The 21164-nt window shown below is 36.8% G+C and overlaps 1 protein-coding gene across 1 annotated transcript; it reads right to left on the reverse strand.

The window, feature by feature from the left end:
• Positions 1–14959: 14959 nt before the first annotated feature.
• LOC128217019 (heat shock 70 kDa protein 12A-like) lies at positions 14960–20492 on the reverse strand. The gene is made up of 9 exons (XM_052923826.1): positions 20438–20492; positions 19855–19990; positions 19358–19506; positions 18831–18910; positions 18209–18350; positions 17627–17771; positions 17122–17256; positions 16520–16728; positions 14960–16292 (listed from the first exon to the last, which is right to left on the reverse strand). Exons 1-9 carry the CDS (start codon positions 20438–20440, stop codon positions 15579–15581), a joined length of 1713 nt encoding a protein of 570 aa, XP_052779786.1. The 5' UTR covers positions 20441–20492; the 3' UTR covers positions 14960–15578.
• Between the last annotated feature and the right edge of the window lie 672 nt (positions 20493–21164).

Raw genomic sequence — 21164 nt, forward strand, 5'->3', positions numbered from 1 at the left:
CGAGATGATCATATGAAAACATTGGTACACATGTTGCCAGAGATACAATGCCGACTACTTCATAACCATTCGAGATGATCATATAAAAACATTGGTACACATGTTGCCAGAGAGACAATGCCGACTACTTCATAACCATTCGAGATGATCATATGAAAACATTGGTACACATGTTGCCAGAGAGACAATGCCGACTACTTCATAACCATTCGAGATGATCATATAAAAACATTGGTACACATGTTGCCAGAGAGACAATGCCGACTACTTCATAACCATTCGAGATGATCATATGAAAACATTGGTACACATGTTGCCAGAGAGACAATGCCGACTACTCCATAACCATTCGAGATGATCATATGAAAACATTGGTACACATGTTGCCAGAGAGACAATGCCGACTACTTCATAACCATTCGAGATGATCATATGAAAACATTGGTACACATGTTGCCAGAGATACAATGGTGACTACTCCATAACCATTCGAGATGATCATATGAAAGTTTGGTACACATGTTGCCAGAGAGACAATGCCGACTACTCCATAACCATTCGAGATGATCATATGAAACATTGGTACACATGTTGCCAGAGAGACAATGGTGACTACTCCATAACCATTCGAGATGATCATATGAAAACATTGGTACACATGTTGCCAGAGATACAATGGTGACTACTCCATAACCATTCGAGATGATCATATGAAAACATTGGTACACATGTTGCCAGAGAGACAATGGTGACTACTCCATAACCATTCGAGATGATCATATGAAAGTTTGGTACACATGTTGCCAGAGATACAATGGTGACTACTCCATAACCATTCGAGATGATCATATGAAAACATTGGTACACATGTTGCCAGAGAGACAATGCCGACTACTCCATAACCATTCGAGATGATCATATGAAACATTGGTACACATGTTGCCAGAGAGACAATGCCGACTACTTCATAACCATTCGAGATGATCATATGAAAACATTGGTACACATGTTGCCAGAGATACAATGGTGACTACTCCATAACCATTCGAGATGATCATATGAAAGTTTGGTACACATGTTGCCAGAGAGACAATGCCGACTACTCCATAACCATTCGAGATGATCATATGAAACATTGGTACACATGTTGCCAGAGAGACAATGCCGACTACTCCATAACCATTCGAGATGATCATATGAAAACATTGGTACACATGTTGACAGAGATACAATGGTGACTACTCCATAACCATTCGAGATGATCATATGAAAACATTGGTACACATGTTGCCAGAGAGACAATGCCGACTACTCCATAACCATTCGAGATGATCATATGAAAACATTGGTACACATGTTGCCAGAGAGACAATGCCGACTACTTCATAACCATTCGAGATGATCATATGAAAACATTGGTACACATGTTGCCAGAGATACAATGGTGACTACTCCATAACCATTCGAGATGATCATATGAAAACATTGGTACACATGTTGCCAGAGAGACAATGGTGACTACTCCATAACCATTCGAGATGATCATATGAAAACATTGGTACACATGTTGCCAGAGATACAATTCCGACTACTTCATAACCATTCGAGATGATCATATGAAAACATTGGTACACATGTTGCCAGAGAGACAATGCCGACTACTTCATAACCATTCGAGATGATCATATGAAAACATTGGTACACATGTTACCAGAGATACAATGCCGACTACTTCATAACCATTCGAGATGATCATATGAAAACATTGGTACACATGTTGCCAGAGAGACAATGCCGACTACTTCATAACCATTCGAGATGATCATATGAAAACATTGGTACACATGTTGCCAGAGAGACAATGGTGACTACTCCATAACCATTCGAGATGATCATATGAAAACATTGGTACACATGTTGCCAGAGATACAATGCCGACTACTTCATAACCATTCGAGATGATCATATGAAAACATTGGTACACATGTTGCCAGAGAGACAATGCCGACTACTTCATAACCATTCGAGATGATCATATGAAAACATTGGTACACATGTTGCCAGAGATACAATGCCGACTACTTCATAACCATTCGAGATGATCATATGAAAACATTGGTACACATGTTGCCAGAGAGACAATGGTGACTACTCCATAACCATTCGAGATGATCATATGAAAACATTGGTACACATGTTGCCAGAGATACAATTCCGACTACTCCATAACCATTCGAGATGATCATATGAAAACATTGGTACACATGTTGCCAGAGAGACAATGCCGACTACTTCATAACCATTCGAGATGATCATATGAAAACATTGGTACACATGTTGATAGAGAGACAATGCCGACTACTCCATAACCATTCGAGATGATCATATGAAAACATTGGTACACATGTTGCCAGAGATACAATGCCGACTACTTCATAACCATTCGAGATGATCATATGAAAACATTGGTACACATGTTGCCAGAGAGACAATGCCGACTACTTCATAACCATTCGAGATGATCATATGAAAACATTGGTACACATGTTGCCAGAGATACAATGCCGACTACTCCATAACCATTCGAGATGATCATATGAAAACATTGGTACACATGTTGCCAGAGAGACAATGCCGACTACTCCATAACCATTCGAGATGATCATATGAAAACATTGGTACACATGTTGATAGAGAGACAATGCCGACTACTTCATAACCATTCGAGATGATCATATGAAAACATTGGTACACATGTTGCCAGAGAGACAATGCCGACTACTCCATAACCATTCGAGATGATCATATGAAAACATTGGTACACATGTTGCCAGAGAGACAATGCCGACTACTTCATAACCATTCGAGATGATCATATGAAAACATTGGTACACATGTTGCCAGAGAGACAATGCCGACTACTTCATAACCATTCGAGATGATCATATGAAAACATTGGTACACATGTTGCCAGAGAGACAATGCCGACTACTTCATAACCATTCGAGATGATCATATGAAAACATTGGTACACATGTTGCCAGAGATACAATGCCGACTACTCCATAACCATTCGAGATGATCATATGAAAACATTGGTACACATGTTGCCAGAGAGACAATGCCGACTACTTCATAACCATTCGAGATGATCATATGAAAACATTGGTACACATGTTGCCAGAGAGACAATGCCGACTACTCCATAACCATTCGAGATGATCATATGAAAACATTGGTACACATGTTGCCAGAGAGACAATGCCGACTACTTCATAACCATTCGAGATGATCATATGAAAACATTGGTACACATGTTGCCAGAGAGACAATGCCGACTACTTCATAACCATTCGAGATGATCATATGAAAACATTGGTACACATGTTGCCAGAGAGACAATGCCGACTACTCCATAACCATTCGAGATGATCATATGAAAACATTGGTACACATGTTGCCAGAGATACAATGCCGACTACTCCATAACCATTCGAGATGATCATATGAAAACATTGGTACACATGTTGCCAGAGAGACAATGCCGACTACTTCATAACCATTCGAGATGATCATATGAAAACATTGGTACACATGTTGCCAGAGAGACAATGCCGACTACTTCATAACCATTCGAGATGATCATATAAAAACATTGGTACACATGTTGCCAGAGATACAATGCCGACTACTTCATAACCATTCGAGATGATCATATGAAAACATTGGTACACATGTTGATAGAGAGACAATGCCGACTACTTCATAACCATTCGAGATGATCATATGAAAACATTGGTACACATGTTGCCAGAGATACAATGCCGACTACTTCATAACCATTCGAGATGATCATATGAAAACATTGGTACACATGTTGCCAGAGAGACAATGCCGACTACTCCATAACCATTCGAGATGATCATATGAAAACATTGGTACACATGTTGCCAGAGAGACAATGCCGACTACTCCATAACCATTCGAGATGATCATATGAAAACATTGGTACACATGTTGATAGAGAGACAATGCCGACTACTCCATAACCATTCGAGATGATCATATGAAAACATTGGTACACATGTTGCCAGAGAGACAATGGTGACTACTCCATAACCATTCGAGATGATCATATGAAAACATTGGTACACATGTTGCCAGAGAGACAATGCCGACTACTTCATAACCATTCGAGATGATCATATGAAAACATTGGTACACATGTTGCCAGAGAGACAATGCCGACTACTTCATAACCATTCGAGATGATCATATAAAAACATTGGTACACATGTTGCCAGAGAGACAATGGTGACTACTCCATAACCATTCGAGATGATCATATGAAAACATTGGTACACATGTTGCCAGAGAGACAATGCCGACTACTTCATAACCATTCGAGATGATCATATGAAAACATTGGTACACATGTTGCCAGAGATACAATGCCGACTACTCCATAACCATTCGAGATGATCATATGAAAACATTGGTACACATGTTGCCAGAGAGACAATGCCGACTACTCCATAACCATTCGAGATGATCATATGAAAACATTGGTACACATGTTGCCAGAGAGACAATGCCGACTACTTCATAACCATTCGAGATGATCATATAAAAACATTGGTACACATGTTGCCAGAGAGACAATGGTGACTACTCCATAACCATTCGAGATGATCATATGAAAACATTGGTACACATGTTGCCAGAGAGACAATGCCGACTACTTCATAACCATTCGAGATGATCATATGAAAACATTGGTACACATGTTGCCAGAGATACAATGCCGACTACTTCATAACCATTCGAGATGATCATATAAAAACATTGGTACACATGTTGCCAGAGAGACAATGCCGACTACTCCATAACCATTCGAGATGATCATATGAAAACATTGGTACACAAGCTGCCAGAGAGACAATGCCGACTACTTCATAACCATTCGAGATGATCATATGAAAACATTGGTACACATGTTGCCAGAGATACAATGCCGACTACTTCATAACCATTCGAGATGATCATATGAAAACATTGGTACACATGTTGCCAGAGAGACAATGCCGACTACTCCATAACCATTCGAGATGATCATATGAAAACATTGGTACACATGTTGCCAGAGAGACAATGCCGACTACTTCATAACCATTCGAGATGATCATATGAAACATTGGTACACATGTTGCCAGAGAGACAATGGTGACTACTCCATAACCATTTGAGATGGTCATATGAAAGTTTGGTTCACATGTTGCAAGAGACAATGCCGACTACTTCATAACCATTCGAGATGATCATATGAAAACATTGGTACACATGTTGCCAGAGAGACAATGCCGACTACTTCATAACCATTCGAGATGATCATATGAAAACATTGGTACACATGTTGCCAGAGAGACAATGCCGACTACTTCATAACCATTCGAGATGATCATATGAAAACATTGGTACACATGTTGCCAGAGAGACAATGCCGACTACTCCATAACCATTCGAGATGATCATATGAAAACATTGGTACACATGTTGCCAGAGAGACAATGCCGACTACTCCATAACCATTCGAGATGATCATATGAAAACATTGGTACACATGTTGCCAGAGAGACAATGCCGACTACTTCATAACCATTCGAGATGATCATATGAAAACATTGGTACACATGTTGCCAGAGAGACAATGCCGACTACTCCATAACCATTCGAGATGATCATATGAAAACATTGGTACACATGTTGCCAGAGAGACAATGCCGACTACTCCATAACCATTCGAGATGATCATATGAAAACATTGGTACACATGTTGCCAGAGAGACAATGCCGACTACTCCATAACCATTCGAGATGATCATATGAAAACATTGGTACACATGTTGCCAGAGAGACAATGCCGACTACTCCATAACCATTCGAGATGATCATATGAAAACATTGGTACACATGTTGATAGAGAGACAATGCCGACTACTCCATAACCATTCGAGATGATCATATGAAAACATTGGTACACATGTTGCCAGAGAGACAATGCCGACTACTCCATAACCATTTGAGATGGTCATATGAAAGTTTGGTTCACATGTTGCAAGAGACAATGCCGACTACTTCATAACCATTCGAGATGATCATATGAAAACATTGGTACACATGTTGCCAGAGAGACAATGCCGACTACTTCATAACCATTCGAGATGATCATATGAAAACATTGGTACACATGTTGCCAGAGAGACAATGCCGACTACTTCATAACCATTCGAGATGATCATATGAAAACATTGGTACACATGTTGCCAGAGAGACAATGCCGACTACTCCATAACCATTCGAGATGATCATATGAAAACATTGGTACACATGTTGCCAGAGAGACAATGCCGACTACTCCATAACCATTCGAGATGATCATATGAAAACATTGGTACACATGTTGCCAGAGAGACAATGCCGACTACTTCATAACCATTCGAGATGATCATATGAAAACATTGGTACACATGTTGCCAGAGAGACAATGCCGACTACTCCATAACCATTCGAGATGATCATATGAAAACATTGGTACACATGTTGCCAGAGAGACAATGCCGACTACTCCATAACCATTCGAGATGATCATATGAAAACATTGGTACACATGTTGCCAGAGAGACAATGCCGACTACTCCATAACCATTCGAGATGATCATATGAAAACATTGGTACACATGTTGCCAGAGAGACAATGCCGACTACTCCATAACCATTCGAGATGATCATATGAAAACATTGGTACACATGTTGATAGAGAGACAATGCCGACTACTTCATAACCATTCGAGATGATCATATGAAAACATTGGTACACATGTTGCCAGAGAGACAATGCCGACTACTCCATAACCATTTGAGATGGTCATATGAAAGTTTGGTTCACATGTTGCAAGAGACAAGGCCGACTACTTCATAACCATTCGAGATGATCATATGAAAACATTGGTACACATGTTGCCAGAGAGACAATGCCGACTACTCCATAACCATTCGAGATGATCATATGAAAACATTGGTACACATGTTGCCAGAGAGACAATGCCGACTACTTCATAACCATTCGAGATGATCATATGAAAACATTGGTACACATGTTGCCAGAGAGACAATGCCGACTACTCCATAACCATTCGAGATGATCATATGAAAACATTGGTACACATGTTGCCAGAGAGACAATGCCGACTACTCCATAACCATTCGAGATGATCATATGAAAACATTGGTACACATGTTGCCAGAGAGACAATGCCGACTACTTCATAACCATTCGAGATGATCATATGAAAACATTGGTACACATGTTGCCAGAGAGACAATGCCGACTACTCCATAACCATTCGAGATGATCATATGAAAACATTGGTACACATGTTGCCAGAGAGACAATGCCGACTACTCCATAACCATTCGAGATGATCATATGAAAACATTGGTACACATGTTGCCAGAGAGACAATGCCGACTACTCCATAACCATTCGAGATGATCATATGAAAACATTGGTACACATGTTGCCAGAGAGACAATGCCGACTACTCCATAACCATTCGAGATGATCATATGAAAACATTGGTACACATGTTGATAGAGAGACAATGCCGACTACTCCATAACCATTCGAGATGATCATATGAAAACATTGGTACACATGTTGCCAGAGAGACAATGCCGACTACTCCATAACCATTCGAGATGATCATATGAAAACATTGGTACACATGTTGCCAGAGAGACAATGCCGACCACTCCATAACCATTCGAGATGATCATATGAAAACATTGGTACACATGTTGCCAGAGATACAATGCCGACTACTCCCTAACCTTTCGAGATGATCATATGAAAACATTGGTACACATGTTGCCAGAGAGACAATGCCGACTACTCCATAACCATTCGAGATGATCATATGAAAACATTGGTACACATGTTGCCAGAGAGACAATGCCGACTACTTCATAACCATTCGAGATGATCATATGAAACATTGGTACACATGTTGCCAGAGAGACAATGGTGACTACTTCATAACCATTCGAGATGATCATATGAAACATTGGTACACATGTTGCCAGAGAGACAATGCCGACTACTTCATAACCATTCGAGATGATCATATGAAACATTGGTACACATGTTGCCAGAGAGACAATGCCGACTACTTCATAACCATTCGAGATGATCATATGGAAACATTGGTACACATGTTGCCAGAGAGACAATGGTGACTACTCCATAACCATTCGAGATGATCATATGGAAACATTGGTACACATGTTGCCAGAGAGACAATGCCGACTACTCTATAACCTTTCGAGATGATCATATGAAAACATTGGTACACATGTTGCCAGAGATGCAATGCCGACTACTCCATGACCATTCGAGATGATCATATGAAAGTTTGGTTCACATGTTGCTAGAAACAATGCCCAAAATTTTGACTTCAGTTATCGTTGGCATTGATAATTGTCTAGTAATGCCCCTTTTTCACTAAAAAACAACATCAGAACAGTGTTGTCAGTCACTGTGATTGTTTTGTGTTTTATAATAGAAATATTTAAATAAGTTTTTTTATATTTTTAAATCAGAAAGTTAATATAGTTTTTTAAGCTTGGTGCGCATGTATAATTATGACTTGTTCATATATATATATATATATATATATATATATATATATATATATATATATATATTTAAAGTATAAGCAGCATTATGTTTTACTCATTTATCAAAGCAAATAAAAAACATATCATGTGTGTACAGATTTTTATCTGTAAATGATTTAAACATTAAAATGAAATCTAAATAATAAAAAAATGCGACAGCTTATATGTATATTGAACACTACTAAGATATCTAATCTTGAATATTTCAGCCAAAGTACCCTTTCCACTCACCATCAGATTTAAGCCCATGTTGCAGAGAGGAGTAAAGCAAATCTCATTGGATGCTTCATGTTCAGTTGCCCTTCTTTTTAATATCAACAGTTTGATTTACATTTACCAGTAGTTTGGTAATCATGTGATTACATATTTTGTTTTAGATCTCTAAAAAGAGATTAAATAAGCCTAGACCTATTTTGTTAAGGTATTTAATGTGAAATGAACATTCATAATCAAATATTAATATTTGCACTTGATTTTCTGTACGAAAAACAAATGCATTCATTTTGCATGAACCAGTTCAACGGTTGACATTTTGTGACAACAGTAAGCGTAGGCAGAGGTTCACAAGAAAGTCCTCGGTAATGTATGTGTAAAATATGAATTAAAAAATCTCGATAATTTTCTTGATAAACTCGAAAATAATTACAAACAAAATCATGTTTAGCCGTAAAAAATTAAGGAAATGTGCGAGAAAAAAAGTAAAAATAAAGATTTTTTTTTTATTTGTGCGTTCATGCAGTATTTGAGGTTAACAAGTCTCTGGTTGCTGTACCTAGACAAGGATCTCGGAATATACATATTTATTCTCAGACAGAAATGTTTTCATATAAGGTGGCGATAAATTAATTGCTAGATTTTTTTTTCATCCCTGCCTTTCCCTGAATACCATTCTATAACCTCCTATAGAAGACAACAAAATCAATACTTTTCAATGGTATTATTTTGGAAGTCTCAGTGAGTGAAGCACTTGGGAAACCGATTAACACATACAGCATGAACTTGCAACATGAGCAAAGTGTGTCTTATTAACAACATGCCTGACAAAAATGGACCTTACAGACGTGGTCGACTGGCCGAGGAAAAACAGAGATAAAACCCTCCTTCTGGGGAAAACTCAGAAACCTCTGCCCGTTTGTCATCCCGATTTACAGGATTTGTCTCGTATCACTAGATGTCGGGCCTCATCACCCATAAGCTCCTTAACAAAGATGTATAGAAAACATATAATTTTATGATGCATATATACGTATTTTATCAAGTTATACAAATTACAGATTAGATTGATTTAAGATCAATAACAGATCAAGGGATGGTGGACTGCAAGATCTTTTGACGGCATTTGTAGCTGATTTCAAGTTAAAATATATTTAACAGCAAAGCCATGCAAGAACAGATGTCAGGCCTGGGAATGATTTGGCCTGAAGTTCCTCAAATTGGGAGTCCCTAAAAGGATTTTGTAGTCATAAAATGTTTAATACATGTAAGGCATAATTTGACTTCAGCGGTTGACCAGATGAAAGCTATGCAGAAACAATTATTCTTTGGCTAGGGAATGGCCTCAAGATCCTAAGTAGGCATTTAAAGCTGAATTGGAGGCCCTGATTATTTTTTTCACAATGTTATATGTAATAAACGTTATATTATATCACCAGCTGCTGACCAGATCAAACTATTGCAGGAGCAATTATCAGTTCAGTAGATGGCAGGACCTCGCACATTAAAATGCAGATCCGCAGAAGGCATAAACAACAAAATGGGAGGCCATGATTGTGTCTTGAAGTTAAATAATTGAATATTTGTTATTATTATATACTTTTCGTGGCTGACCATAGAAGGCAATTAAAGTGGAATTGGAGGCAATGCTTTTATTTTATGTTCATGAAATAATATGTTTTTGTATATTTAGAAACAATTCTCCGAAGAGGGGAAGATAGCACATCTGGATCCACAAAAAGCCTTGTATTTATTTTTAAATTTCCATGAGATGACAAACAATAAATTATAATTATAACCTACAGCTGCTGACCAACCCAAAGCCATGCAAGAACAGTTCTCGGGTCAAGGAATGGCAGGACCTCAAGATCCTCAAAAGGCATTTAAGGCAGAATGGGAGGCCCTGGAGATTACTAACCACACCTGGGCTCTGGAGGGGGTAGAGGAGGATGTCACTGGGCAGATTATACCACCCGAGACCATCTATATCAAGGATAAATTTGCATAAGAGATATTGGTAGTTTGCGGCCAAGTTACTAAGTTATACCACCCGAGGCCATCTGTATGAAAGGATAATTTGCATAAGAGATGATGGTAGTTTGCGGCCAAGTTACTAAGTTATACCACCCGATGCCATCTATATAAAAAGAAAAAAAGGCATAACAATTAATGTTTTGTGTAAGATTTGTTGCTTGTTGCTTGAAGTCATTTTGTTTTCATTTGCCACCCAAGATCATGTTCAATTGCATGTTTTTCAAATACTAGTTTCCATAAGAATTGATCAAATGGAGGTGTTAATTTTTGGCCTATTATTTTCAGTATTGAATATTAATTGTGCTCTAAATGTCTACAAAAAGTTCATGTTCATATATATATATATACTTTTCTTTTTGGCAAATTATACCACAAGAGACTGTCAATATCATATAAAATTTCACTTCTTGCTTTTTCCTTTTTGTAAATTTTCATCCAAACTCATAATGCCAAAATGGAAGATTGCATCATATTTATTGACTGTTGAACGCACCCTATTCATGTGATGTAGTAAAGATATTTGAATCTGAAAATTTAGGAAAAATCTCTCAGTTTCTATGAAAACCCTTTTGTGTATTCAGATTAATATATCACAAATTGCTCAAATGTCTTACTTTTGATAAACTTCAATTTAGTTATGAAAGTTTGTCAAAACTGCAGGCATTGTGTCTGAGTGACCAACATGCTATCATGTAGAGTCACAGCAAGTAGACTGTTTGATGCTTAATATTATGTTAACGTATTAAGTAGTAATAAATACTATTAAAGAAAAGAATAACATATTTAATATTGCATTAATATAAATGCATTGTATTGTGCAATATATGTAATGTGTCAGATAAATAAAGACCTGCAATCAGCATTCTGTTATTTGTCCGTCCCAATATTCAGAAAACATGCCCATATTGAATGCCTTTGTAAGAATTCGGTCACACTTAAATGTGATGATGTATGACCAAGTTGCTTATTGAATACCACCCCTGTACCCTTACACCACCCCTGTACCCATTCACACTGGGCTGGTATTCAATATCAGTCTTAATTGGATCTAAGAATGATGTAGCAATTCAGATTTCTTGTTATTAAAAACTGACCAATAGTGTGAATGAATTCAATGATGTGTGACCATAAGATTAACTTGATTTGATATTGATCTTGATTGGATCTAAGAACGATGTAGCTAATCGGATTACTTGTTATTAATAACTTATCAATAGAGTGAATGAACTCGATGTTTGACCATAAAATTAACTTAATTTGATATTGGTCTTAATTGGATCTAAGAACGATGTAGCTAATCCGATTGCTTATTGTTAATAACTGACCAATAGAGTGAATGAACTCGATGATGTTTGACCATAATATTAACCTCTAAAATGTGAATATTGATTACCACCCTTGGTTCTTCTTGCCTTACAGACCTGCGTTTTCGTATAACTTGGCCTGAACATGACAACTCACAGGCAACAACACGCCATCTCTAAGATAATGATGCACAATTAAAAGCACGGAATATATGATGTTTTAGTAGGGAGCTGTCGGAATAAGAGTTTTGATAAAATAGTAGTGCAGAATTATTTTAAAGTCTTGGGGGACTAATTGGCATTGTGCAATTTGGTTGAAGTTTTTTCTTAAGTTAGTTTAAGATGTGCAAGAGTTAGTGGATTACTGTGTCTTTCAGTGTAAGATTGCAAGGTATTTCACCAAGTGAGCACCTTATGCTATATTTCATGAATGGCTGCGCCACCTGTGAATTATTTTCTTTTGGTGTTCACTAGGTAACATGTATGTGTATAGGGAAAAACTAGCATTTTTTGTTTGATTATTCGAAGAACAAGGACTCGACTACTTGCTCTGAGTCCAGTTATAAGTATTAGGGCAAGTTGGCTTTTTCACTCTATATTCAATTTAAATTCTACTTCACCCAAAAGTTCAGGACCATTCCACAATAAGGTAACATAGCTCCATATTATCCTAAAAATACAAATTATGGCCCCTGATTGACCCAGGATCTTAGATTAAAGTTTTAGGGCACATTGTGTCAGGGTCAAGTTTTAGTGCAAGTTATTTTAATCATATATTCTTAACCATTTGTTCAATTGACTTTATACTTCACACAATTATTAACAACCATTAAACAATTAGGTTACACAACACAATTTCATCCTTAATACAAATTATGGCCCCTGATTGAGGGAGGAGCTAAGGTTAAAGTTTTAAGGGCAAGTTGGGATTTTCACTAATTACTTCTATACCCTTAATTCAATTGACTGAATACTTCACACATAAACCCTTAATACAAAGTATGGCCTTTCATTGACTTTTCTTACTTTTTCAGGCATTTTTTTTTATATTTTTAACCAAAGTGAAACCTGGTTATTAGAATGACGTACGCCATTGTTAGGGCCGGCCGGCATGACGGCAGCGGCAAACTCACCAATGGTATCGAATAATTTTAGTTGGGTTTAACGTACGGCGACCAAACTTGGTATATAGGAAGAGTTGATGGAGACCTTAGAAGGGATTGCGTTTTAGGCCCCTAGGGTCAAGGTCACTACTACTAAAATAGGTACTGAATAAGTTTAGTTAGGGTCGAAATAATGCGAGGAAATCTTGGTGTATAGGAGTTTACGCAGACATATCATGGTATTGCGTTTTGGACCCCTAGGGTCAAGGTCACAAAAAAGATAACTGTTTTGAACTGAATAACATTAGTTAGAGTTGACATAGTGTGACCAAATTTGAAGGAAAACTTAATGGGTGATTTCAATGGGATTGCATTTGGGTCCCCTAGGGTCAAGGTTACTGTTACTTAAAATAGAAACACAACGTTAAAACTGAATTTCACAGCGAAGCCTGAAGTTCTTCTTTCAATCTTTGAAAACCTGGTTTCGTCGCATTGTGGCGTCTCTTGTTCACTTTTTAATTTGTCGACAGGCACATAATACATCATACTTGAATTTATTTCTGAGGCAAAGCGGCATATAGTAGAGGTGTTGTCCTACGACAGCTCTTGTGTTGTTTATTATTTCCTAAAAATGATACACAATAACAGCTAGTGCCAAATAGTATGCAAACTAGTCATCATTTAGGACATGTAGTTGAAATGGCGCGCTGACTTTTGATTTGAAAGTAAAAGCGGACTTAAACAGTAGAAAATATCGAATTGTTATTTCACTTTTTTTTTCGCTGACAAATCTCTATAAATCACAGGAAAACGTATAATGTATAAAGACTATTTATTGATTTCAGTGTAAGATCGTATTTTATTTCACGAGTGTTATAGAACAACATATGTCATTATAAGTTATTGAATACTTATTGACCAATCAATACATGTTTTGGATAAAGTAGACCAAATCGAAAATTTGACCGTTATCATGCACTTGCAATTGACTGTTGATGTTTGTTAAAACGTCATGACTATGTTCCTCTTTAACAATTGCAATTATTTCAACCTTGAAAAGTCAGAAATGTTTCCAAGTGTTTTAGATGTTGTCAATTTTGATTAACTTCGTTACTTGTGCTTCTAACACCGGTTTTGGAGCTATATGGAACCAACCAGGTAAGGTATATAATAAAAGGGTTATTGGTATGAGTTTTAATCTGGGAGATCATATTTAACTCCCATGCTATTTGCAGATTCGGACTTCACATTGGACATTTATCTTTGTACACCAAACATATGATACAGGATCGGTATTAGAGAATGGGATATTTTTCTACTTTCAGAAGGATTGAGTGCATATTGATCTGAGAAATAGAACAATCATACCCACTTAATTACGATAACGATAGGGCATCATTAAGATATTCTTATAGTGCAAAGCATGGGCCTCAAAGGCAGTCGTAAAACAAAGCCTAATTCAGATTAGATATTTTTCTCAGAATCGCTGGAAATACAGAGACTAGGGAACATTAATGCCACCTGCTTGCCAAGCCGCCCGCCAATGGTGATTATAGAATAACACACAGACAATCTAATTATTTTATGGTTTTACTGCTTACAGGCATTGCGGAAAAAAAAACAAACACTGACGCTTCTAAAAAGTGCTTCACTGGCAAATAGAAATAAAACAAATAAGATAAACCACCACATACAAACATAACATTAAGATAAACATACATACATGCTCAGGTTTAACGAAAAAGCAGACATTGCCAGTGCATTGAATGAGAACTGCGCCGACTACATCATAAGCATAGTATATAAAAAATAAATTATGACAGGCAAATTAGGAAAATACAATCAAATATTTACAATGTAGTTTGAGTTCAGTGGAAATATAATAACTTCTAATCTACGAATCTTTCATGAGCACAAATATGCCTTATTAAAAATTGGGAACCAAATATTTCAACACGCAGCTTGTAAAATAGTACAGATGTTTGGAATAAAGTTGAATTGTTTACCTGGAACCCACTTAATAGTTTGCTTACTCACTGTATTGTTTTTAAGCAAAATTAAACTGGGACTCACTATAATTTAATCTTATAAGTATTGTAATTTTTGCAACAGATCTTGAAAACGTGATACAATAGTGCATATCAATGTAAACGTACACTGAGCATCACAAGCTCATCGTCATACATATCTACGACAAAAAGTCAATATTGATATGCGATACATTGCCAGTGGCTATCTCGGTACATTCGACGTCTATTTCCGTGCCACGAAATATCATTCTTACTAAAACCACGCGCCCAGCTCCGGTACCAGCCATTGGAATGATGTATTTACCAACCTGTCTGCATCCTGGATCATCAACTAGTATTGGAGTTTTACTTTTTGTTGCGTATACCGTAATTGTAAAAGTTGACGTGTGGATTGGTGTTGTGAAGTATTCTTTTACAGACTGGGCCTCTCCGACTTTCAGCGACTGTCCCGCAATAATATGTTTATCAAAGAAATTCTTACATCTATCAACTCCTTGAGTGTCAGTGAACTTTGCTGATTCGGGGTGTTTGCTAGAGTCGAAACGAGAAGCCTTTGTAATTCCATACGTATATTTGCTTATTCGCTCGGTAATTCCTTTCGTCTCATGTCCAAACACCACGGCCCCCTTAAGAACTGCCAGACCAGCTTCATTAGGAACAATCATCTTTAATCCAGGAAAAGCTTGTTTCACTGCCTTGTTAAGCATTTTCGACTCAGAAAACCCACCAACCATCAATATTTCTTCTACGCCTCTGTTTTCTCGTTTTTGCAAAACATCTTTCACATGTTCTATCGTGCTATCGATCGAATCTTTGAAGAAGTTTCGAGCAACTGCTGGGTCCATTTTCAGCCTGTTTCCAGATAGGGACACCTTTAAGAATAGAAGTAACAATAATCAGGAGTATTGTTTAACTTGCAAATGCACGCCTGTAAGACGTGTTCTCCAAAACGTACGTTACTGTTTGAATTACTATGCATGACCTACAATCACAAACCGATAGGCCTGGAATTAAGAGATATAAAGTTTTACTTTTTATATGTTTAATATGATTACGTGCTATGTACTATAGAGTAATAAAAGAAAAACAAGCAATTTACCAGTTTCGAGTAGGATGAATGGTCAACAACTTCTTTGAAATCTTTGTTAAGAAGTTCGTTGACAGTTGTGAAAAAGGAAAGCGGCATGCTTATGAAGACTTTTGAATCCTTGTCCGGGTCAATGTTTCTTTTTTTCACCTCAAATCGTCGAAGAAGATCTTGGTAATCATCCAAGTGGTAATCTTTGAATTTGTTGACGACAGTTTTATCTAAAATTTCAATAGTCACAAGCATGTTTTAGAGCTTTTACATTGGAATAAAATCTGGTATTTTATTTGGTGGAATTACCGTAACTATTCATTTAAACAAAATTAAACCTTTTTGTATTCATTGGTTCATATATTTGTTTTATCTTAGCAACCAAGTAAGTACTTCCTGACATCCCTTGAAAATGTGTTCAACCAGCTTTTACAAAAGGCCAAAAAGGGTCACATGCTTTTTCAAAACATGAATGGTAGGTAGGATATTTTTAGGCTTTATGTAAGAACGTTATTGACATCATTGGAGACATGTGTTAAAGTCATCTTCTATACAAAGCTTTAAATGATTTAAACTATATATTTAAACACGCACTTATTTTTCTTTTTAATTTCTTAAAATACCTGTCAAACAAGCTAAGAATTCCTCAAAAGAATCATCAACTTTTGTCCCACCCCAAGCGCCACCACTCGCCTTATACAGCTCTTTGACGTCACCGGATGGCGTAACTTCGTGAACCGTTATGTCGACAGTTTCACCTATGTATTGTAGTAATACATTATTAAATAAATGTTATGTGTATGTGCAAATAACGGTTTACATCAAGGCGGTTAGAGGAAAAGACAGTTCGCTTGAGAATGGTTAGCGTTCACGAAACTTTACATGCCAAGGGTAATAATAGGTAACAATAGGAACGGCGGTTTACAGTGAAAAGGATCTGCGTAATGAACTGTTTATGCACGTGAGAAAAATCCTGACTTCGTATCTTAAGATTACATCAGTAGTTGACCTTTTTGTTGATTTTAGGAAAATATGAACAGGTAAAAATACTTTTCAGTGGACCTAAGAATGAGTATGTAAATTGTCACACACACCGTAATGACGTATCTTTATGACGTTGCAACAAACCTCCAGCATCAAGTACAAGATACTGTTTTCCTGCTCGCAACGATTCCAAGAGAGTTGATCTCGGATCAACCGGAAGATGTCGACAGAAAAGTGAAGCAGCTTCCGGCTCAAGTACAATAGACAGCATATCCAATTTTATCCCCGCCTATGTACCAATATAGTAATGACAATTGATCAGGCACTTGATAATGAGTTTTTGAAGCACTGCTATTCCATAATCACGATTTTAGGGGGAGACTGACACAAATAGTGCAGCCACCCAATAATTATAAGATATTGTTAAATTCAAATTTCCACATTGAATTGTTTCATCAGCTATGATTTTTTTCTATAACCATGGTTTATGACACTTGCTCGAGACTGACCACTGAATCCTGAAATTTTCTCAGAAACTTAAGAATAAAGAGGGTCTGATATCAAATAGTTTTTCAAATATCAAATAGATTAAAGCGTTACACAGAAGTAAATATAAAGGTTTCTGAAATTATACCGTATATTTTTCTGCTCTTGAATGAATTTTTTTCACTCGAAGGTAAGGGTAAATAAGCTAAACACCCTCTCCATTTTGATATTCCCTCTTACCTCTTCGGCAGCTTCCCGCATAAACTGTTTTGCCGCATTGTCCCATATGGCTGGGACAGTCAAAACCCAGTGTATTTCTTTTTGTAAAACTGCGTCCGCTATTCGGTCATTGGCCACATCCCATAAATCATCCTTCAGGAACCTATTAACACAATATTAACACAACAAAGGTGTAATTATACAATGACAATATTTCAATTTGTTGAATAATTCTGTAAGTTATGGCACTGGACACACTTGAATACAATATAGCCCCCAACTCTGATATAACATAATAACTGGTTTGTCAAGCATATACATGAATAAACATATATGATATAAAAAATTAAATGCTTTGTAAAATACATTGGGCGGGTTCGAGTGGGCGCACTAAGGGCTCCCAACTTAGAGCGTGCGCCCCCTCTCCCTGAGAATTAAAAAAAAGGCTCAAAACTTGGTATGGGAAGAACAAAGCGGCTTATTATAGCCTAAATGGTGCGCTGTAGGGTACTTCATGCTTTTATTTATACAATATTGAATTGAAAAATTCACTTAAACAATTAAAGGTGAGGCGCTGCGCCCTCTTATTGCGCTTTATTGTACGCTATAACCTGTAACTCGGCATAAGCGGACAAAAGCTTACTTTATGGACAACGCAAAAACGGTCCTTGCCATTAATTTCCGACCATTTTCATCTTCCAATAACGAATTACGAATGAGTTTCTGAAATAAAAAGAAAAGGGTGGATTAATGTTGATTCTTCTTGTTGGTTTGTGAATATCTTTAACATCAATCGACAATTCTGAAAAGACTAGTACTGGGTGCAGGCGTAATAAAGTCACAATCATTAATTATTGTAAACGTAATAAACATTTTGCGTCAAAACAAACATTAATGAAGTACTGTTTTTGGATATAATTTTTACTCTCTGTTTTTTTTTCTTGTTGGTTTATATGGTTGATATCTTTCCGTTGAACAAACAAGAAGCTTTTGGCTGCAATGTCTGTCCATATTGATGGAACTATTTTTTCGGGTAAAGCAAAGAAGCAAGTCGATATTTGTTCTACGTAGAAGGTCGCACGAAAAAAATAAAGATATTCCAAAGCATTTGTTGGAAGTATAGATTGCAATTATGCATACTTAAACTATTCTTGTTAAGGAAAGTTGTACCTGATTCCATAACTTCATTTTGAACCTCCTGAAAAAATACCAGTCATTATGTTCTTCTTTTTCAATAAGATCTGCGTATTTGGATTCAGCATCAAAACCGAACGAATCCAATGTTTTCCCATCGGGATTGATCAGGACAGAAGTTGGGCCTGAAAAATTAGTGTTCATGGCAAGATGCATTAAAAATGAACTCCCAAATGTGATCTTTTATAAACCTTTGGCTTTTATACGCCAAAACAATAAAACGATTAATAATACCGCAAAAATAATAAATTTATACATGATGGAAATAATGAACAGTTCAAAGTTTCAGACCGTACTTGACTCTATGTTTCCAGGTAGGATTCTCATCTCAAATCATTTAATATATCTTAAGATATACCATTTTCTACGTCCGCAATCTATACTCCCTTTCTTGAAATTCTAGAGCTACATCGAAATTCAAACCATGTAAAATAAGTCAAACAATAAAATAACTGAAAAACAAATATTGGTACCTTTTTGAGACTCGCGTCCTTGCCATTGCTTGGCGGAAACTGACGTTGGGTCGCTGTCATACTCATGCTTGAATGAGAATGCCCAGCTAGAGTACGTTGCCCCGAAATCGATCGCTGCTACCAAGAGGTGTTTTGACTATTGAAAAACAAAACCAAATAATCTGAAATTCTCCAATGTTTTAAATTTAATGCAGAGACAATATGAAAGATTATAAATGGGAATAGCAAACGACAGAAGAAAAAGATACATAGATTTGGAATATAATTGTTGTCGACTTCATTATATTATTCATGCAAATTTTCTAAAAACAAAATATGAATATTGTAAAATAGTTCTAGAATTTCACTTTTATTTATGTCACTTAATATTTGTTTTGTAATGGCGCTTTTAAAATGCAAGACATCGCACTAAATTCGCCCAAACACAGTCCTGTTTTCAGAAAATGTATTTACTGCCTTGTTATTGCAATAACTATCAAAGTCCCTTTTCTTGTTAAGTGTTACAAATATGATGAAGAGGTCTATACTCGATAACTGCGAAAATATATGAATAATGAATTCATAATACAATCCCACTACTTACCATTTCGGCATTCACCTGCGGAATGAATATATCTTGTGTCTTGTAATTCCATGAACACAATTAACATCCGGGTTTGGAAAACGCGCTGTCACAATGAATAAAAGACAAAACTTAAGTGCGCGTAAGTCCAAATAAAAAATAGGTGTGTTTCAGGTAACGCTGCCCCCAAAAATAGGATAGGTAGGTCGGAATATTTTTTTGATATATCGATTTCAGTAACTGTTGACTCAGACTGTACCAAAAATAAAAGTCATCATTTTTCAGGTTTATCAGCAGTTTTAAACATGTTTCATGCTTCAAAGGAAACATTCTTTATTTGTCTGGTTAAATACTTTGACAATGATGGTTGGATTTCAACTAAGTTATGGTACACCACTCTTTAATTATTAAAGACTTTCCAGGAATGGTTTTACTTTTTTTATGCACCCTTTTGCTTTCAATCACCCGCTGTAGTATGCTCACCTGCTTTTACATAATTACATGGAGAGTGGGACAGCAAATGTACCATATAAACCATCAGCCAAGGAAACCTCAATGCTGTCAAGAGGACCTTGGGGTTCAGGTTTGAAGAACAAGTAACATGCAGGTTTTATTGCCAAAATTGCACACTTAAGTCTGACATATCAATCCGAAAGTCAGTATCTGACACATTTGTATCTGACAAAAAAAATAAAGTTCAAGAATTAAAATATACCTGTCACACAAGCACAAATACCCGTAATTCACC

The sequence above is a fragment of the Mya arenaria genome, chromosome 14 (assembly GCF_026914265.1).
Source record: "Mya arenaria isolate MELC-2E11 chromosome 14, ASM2691426v1".
NCBI lineage: Eukaryota > Metazoa > Mollusca > Bivalvia > Myida > Myidae > Mya > Mya arenaria.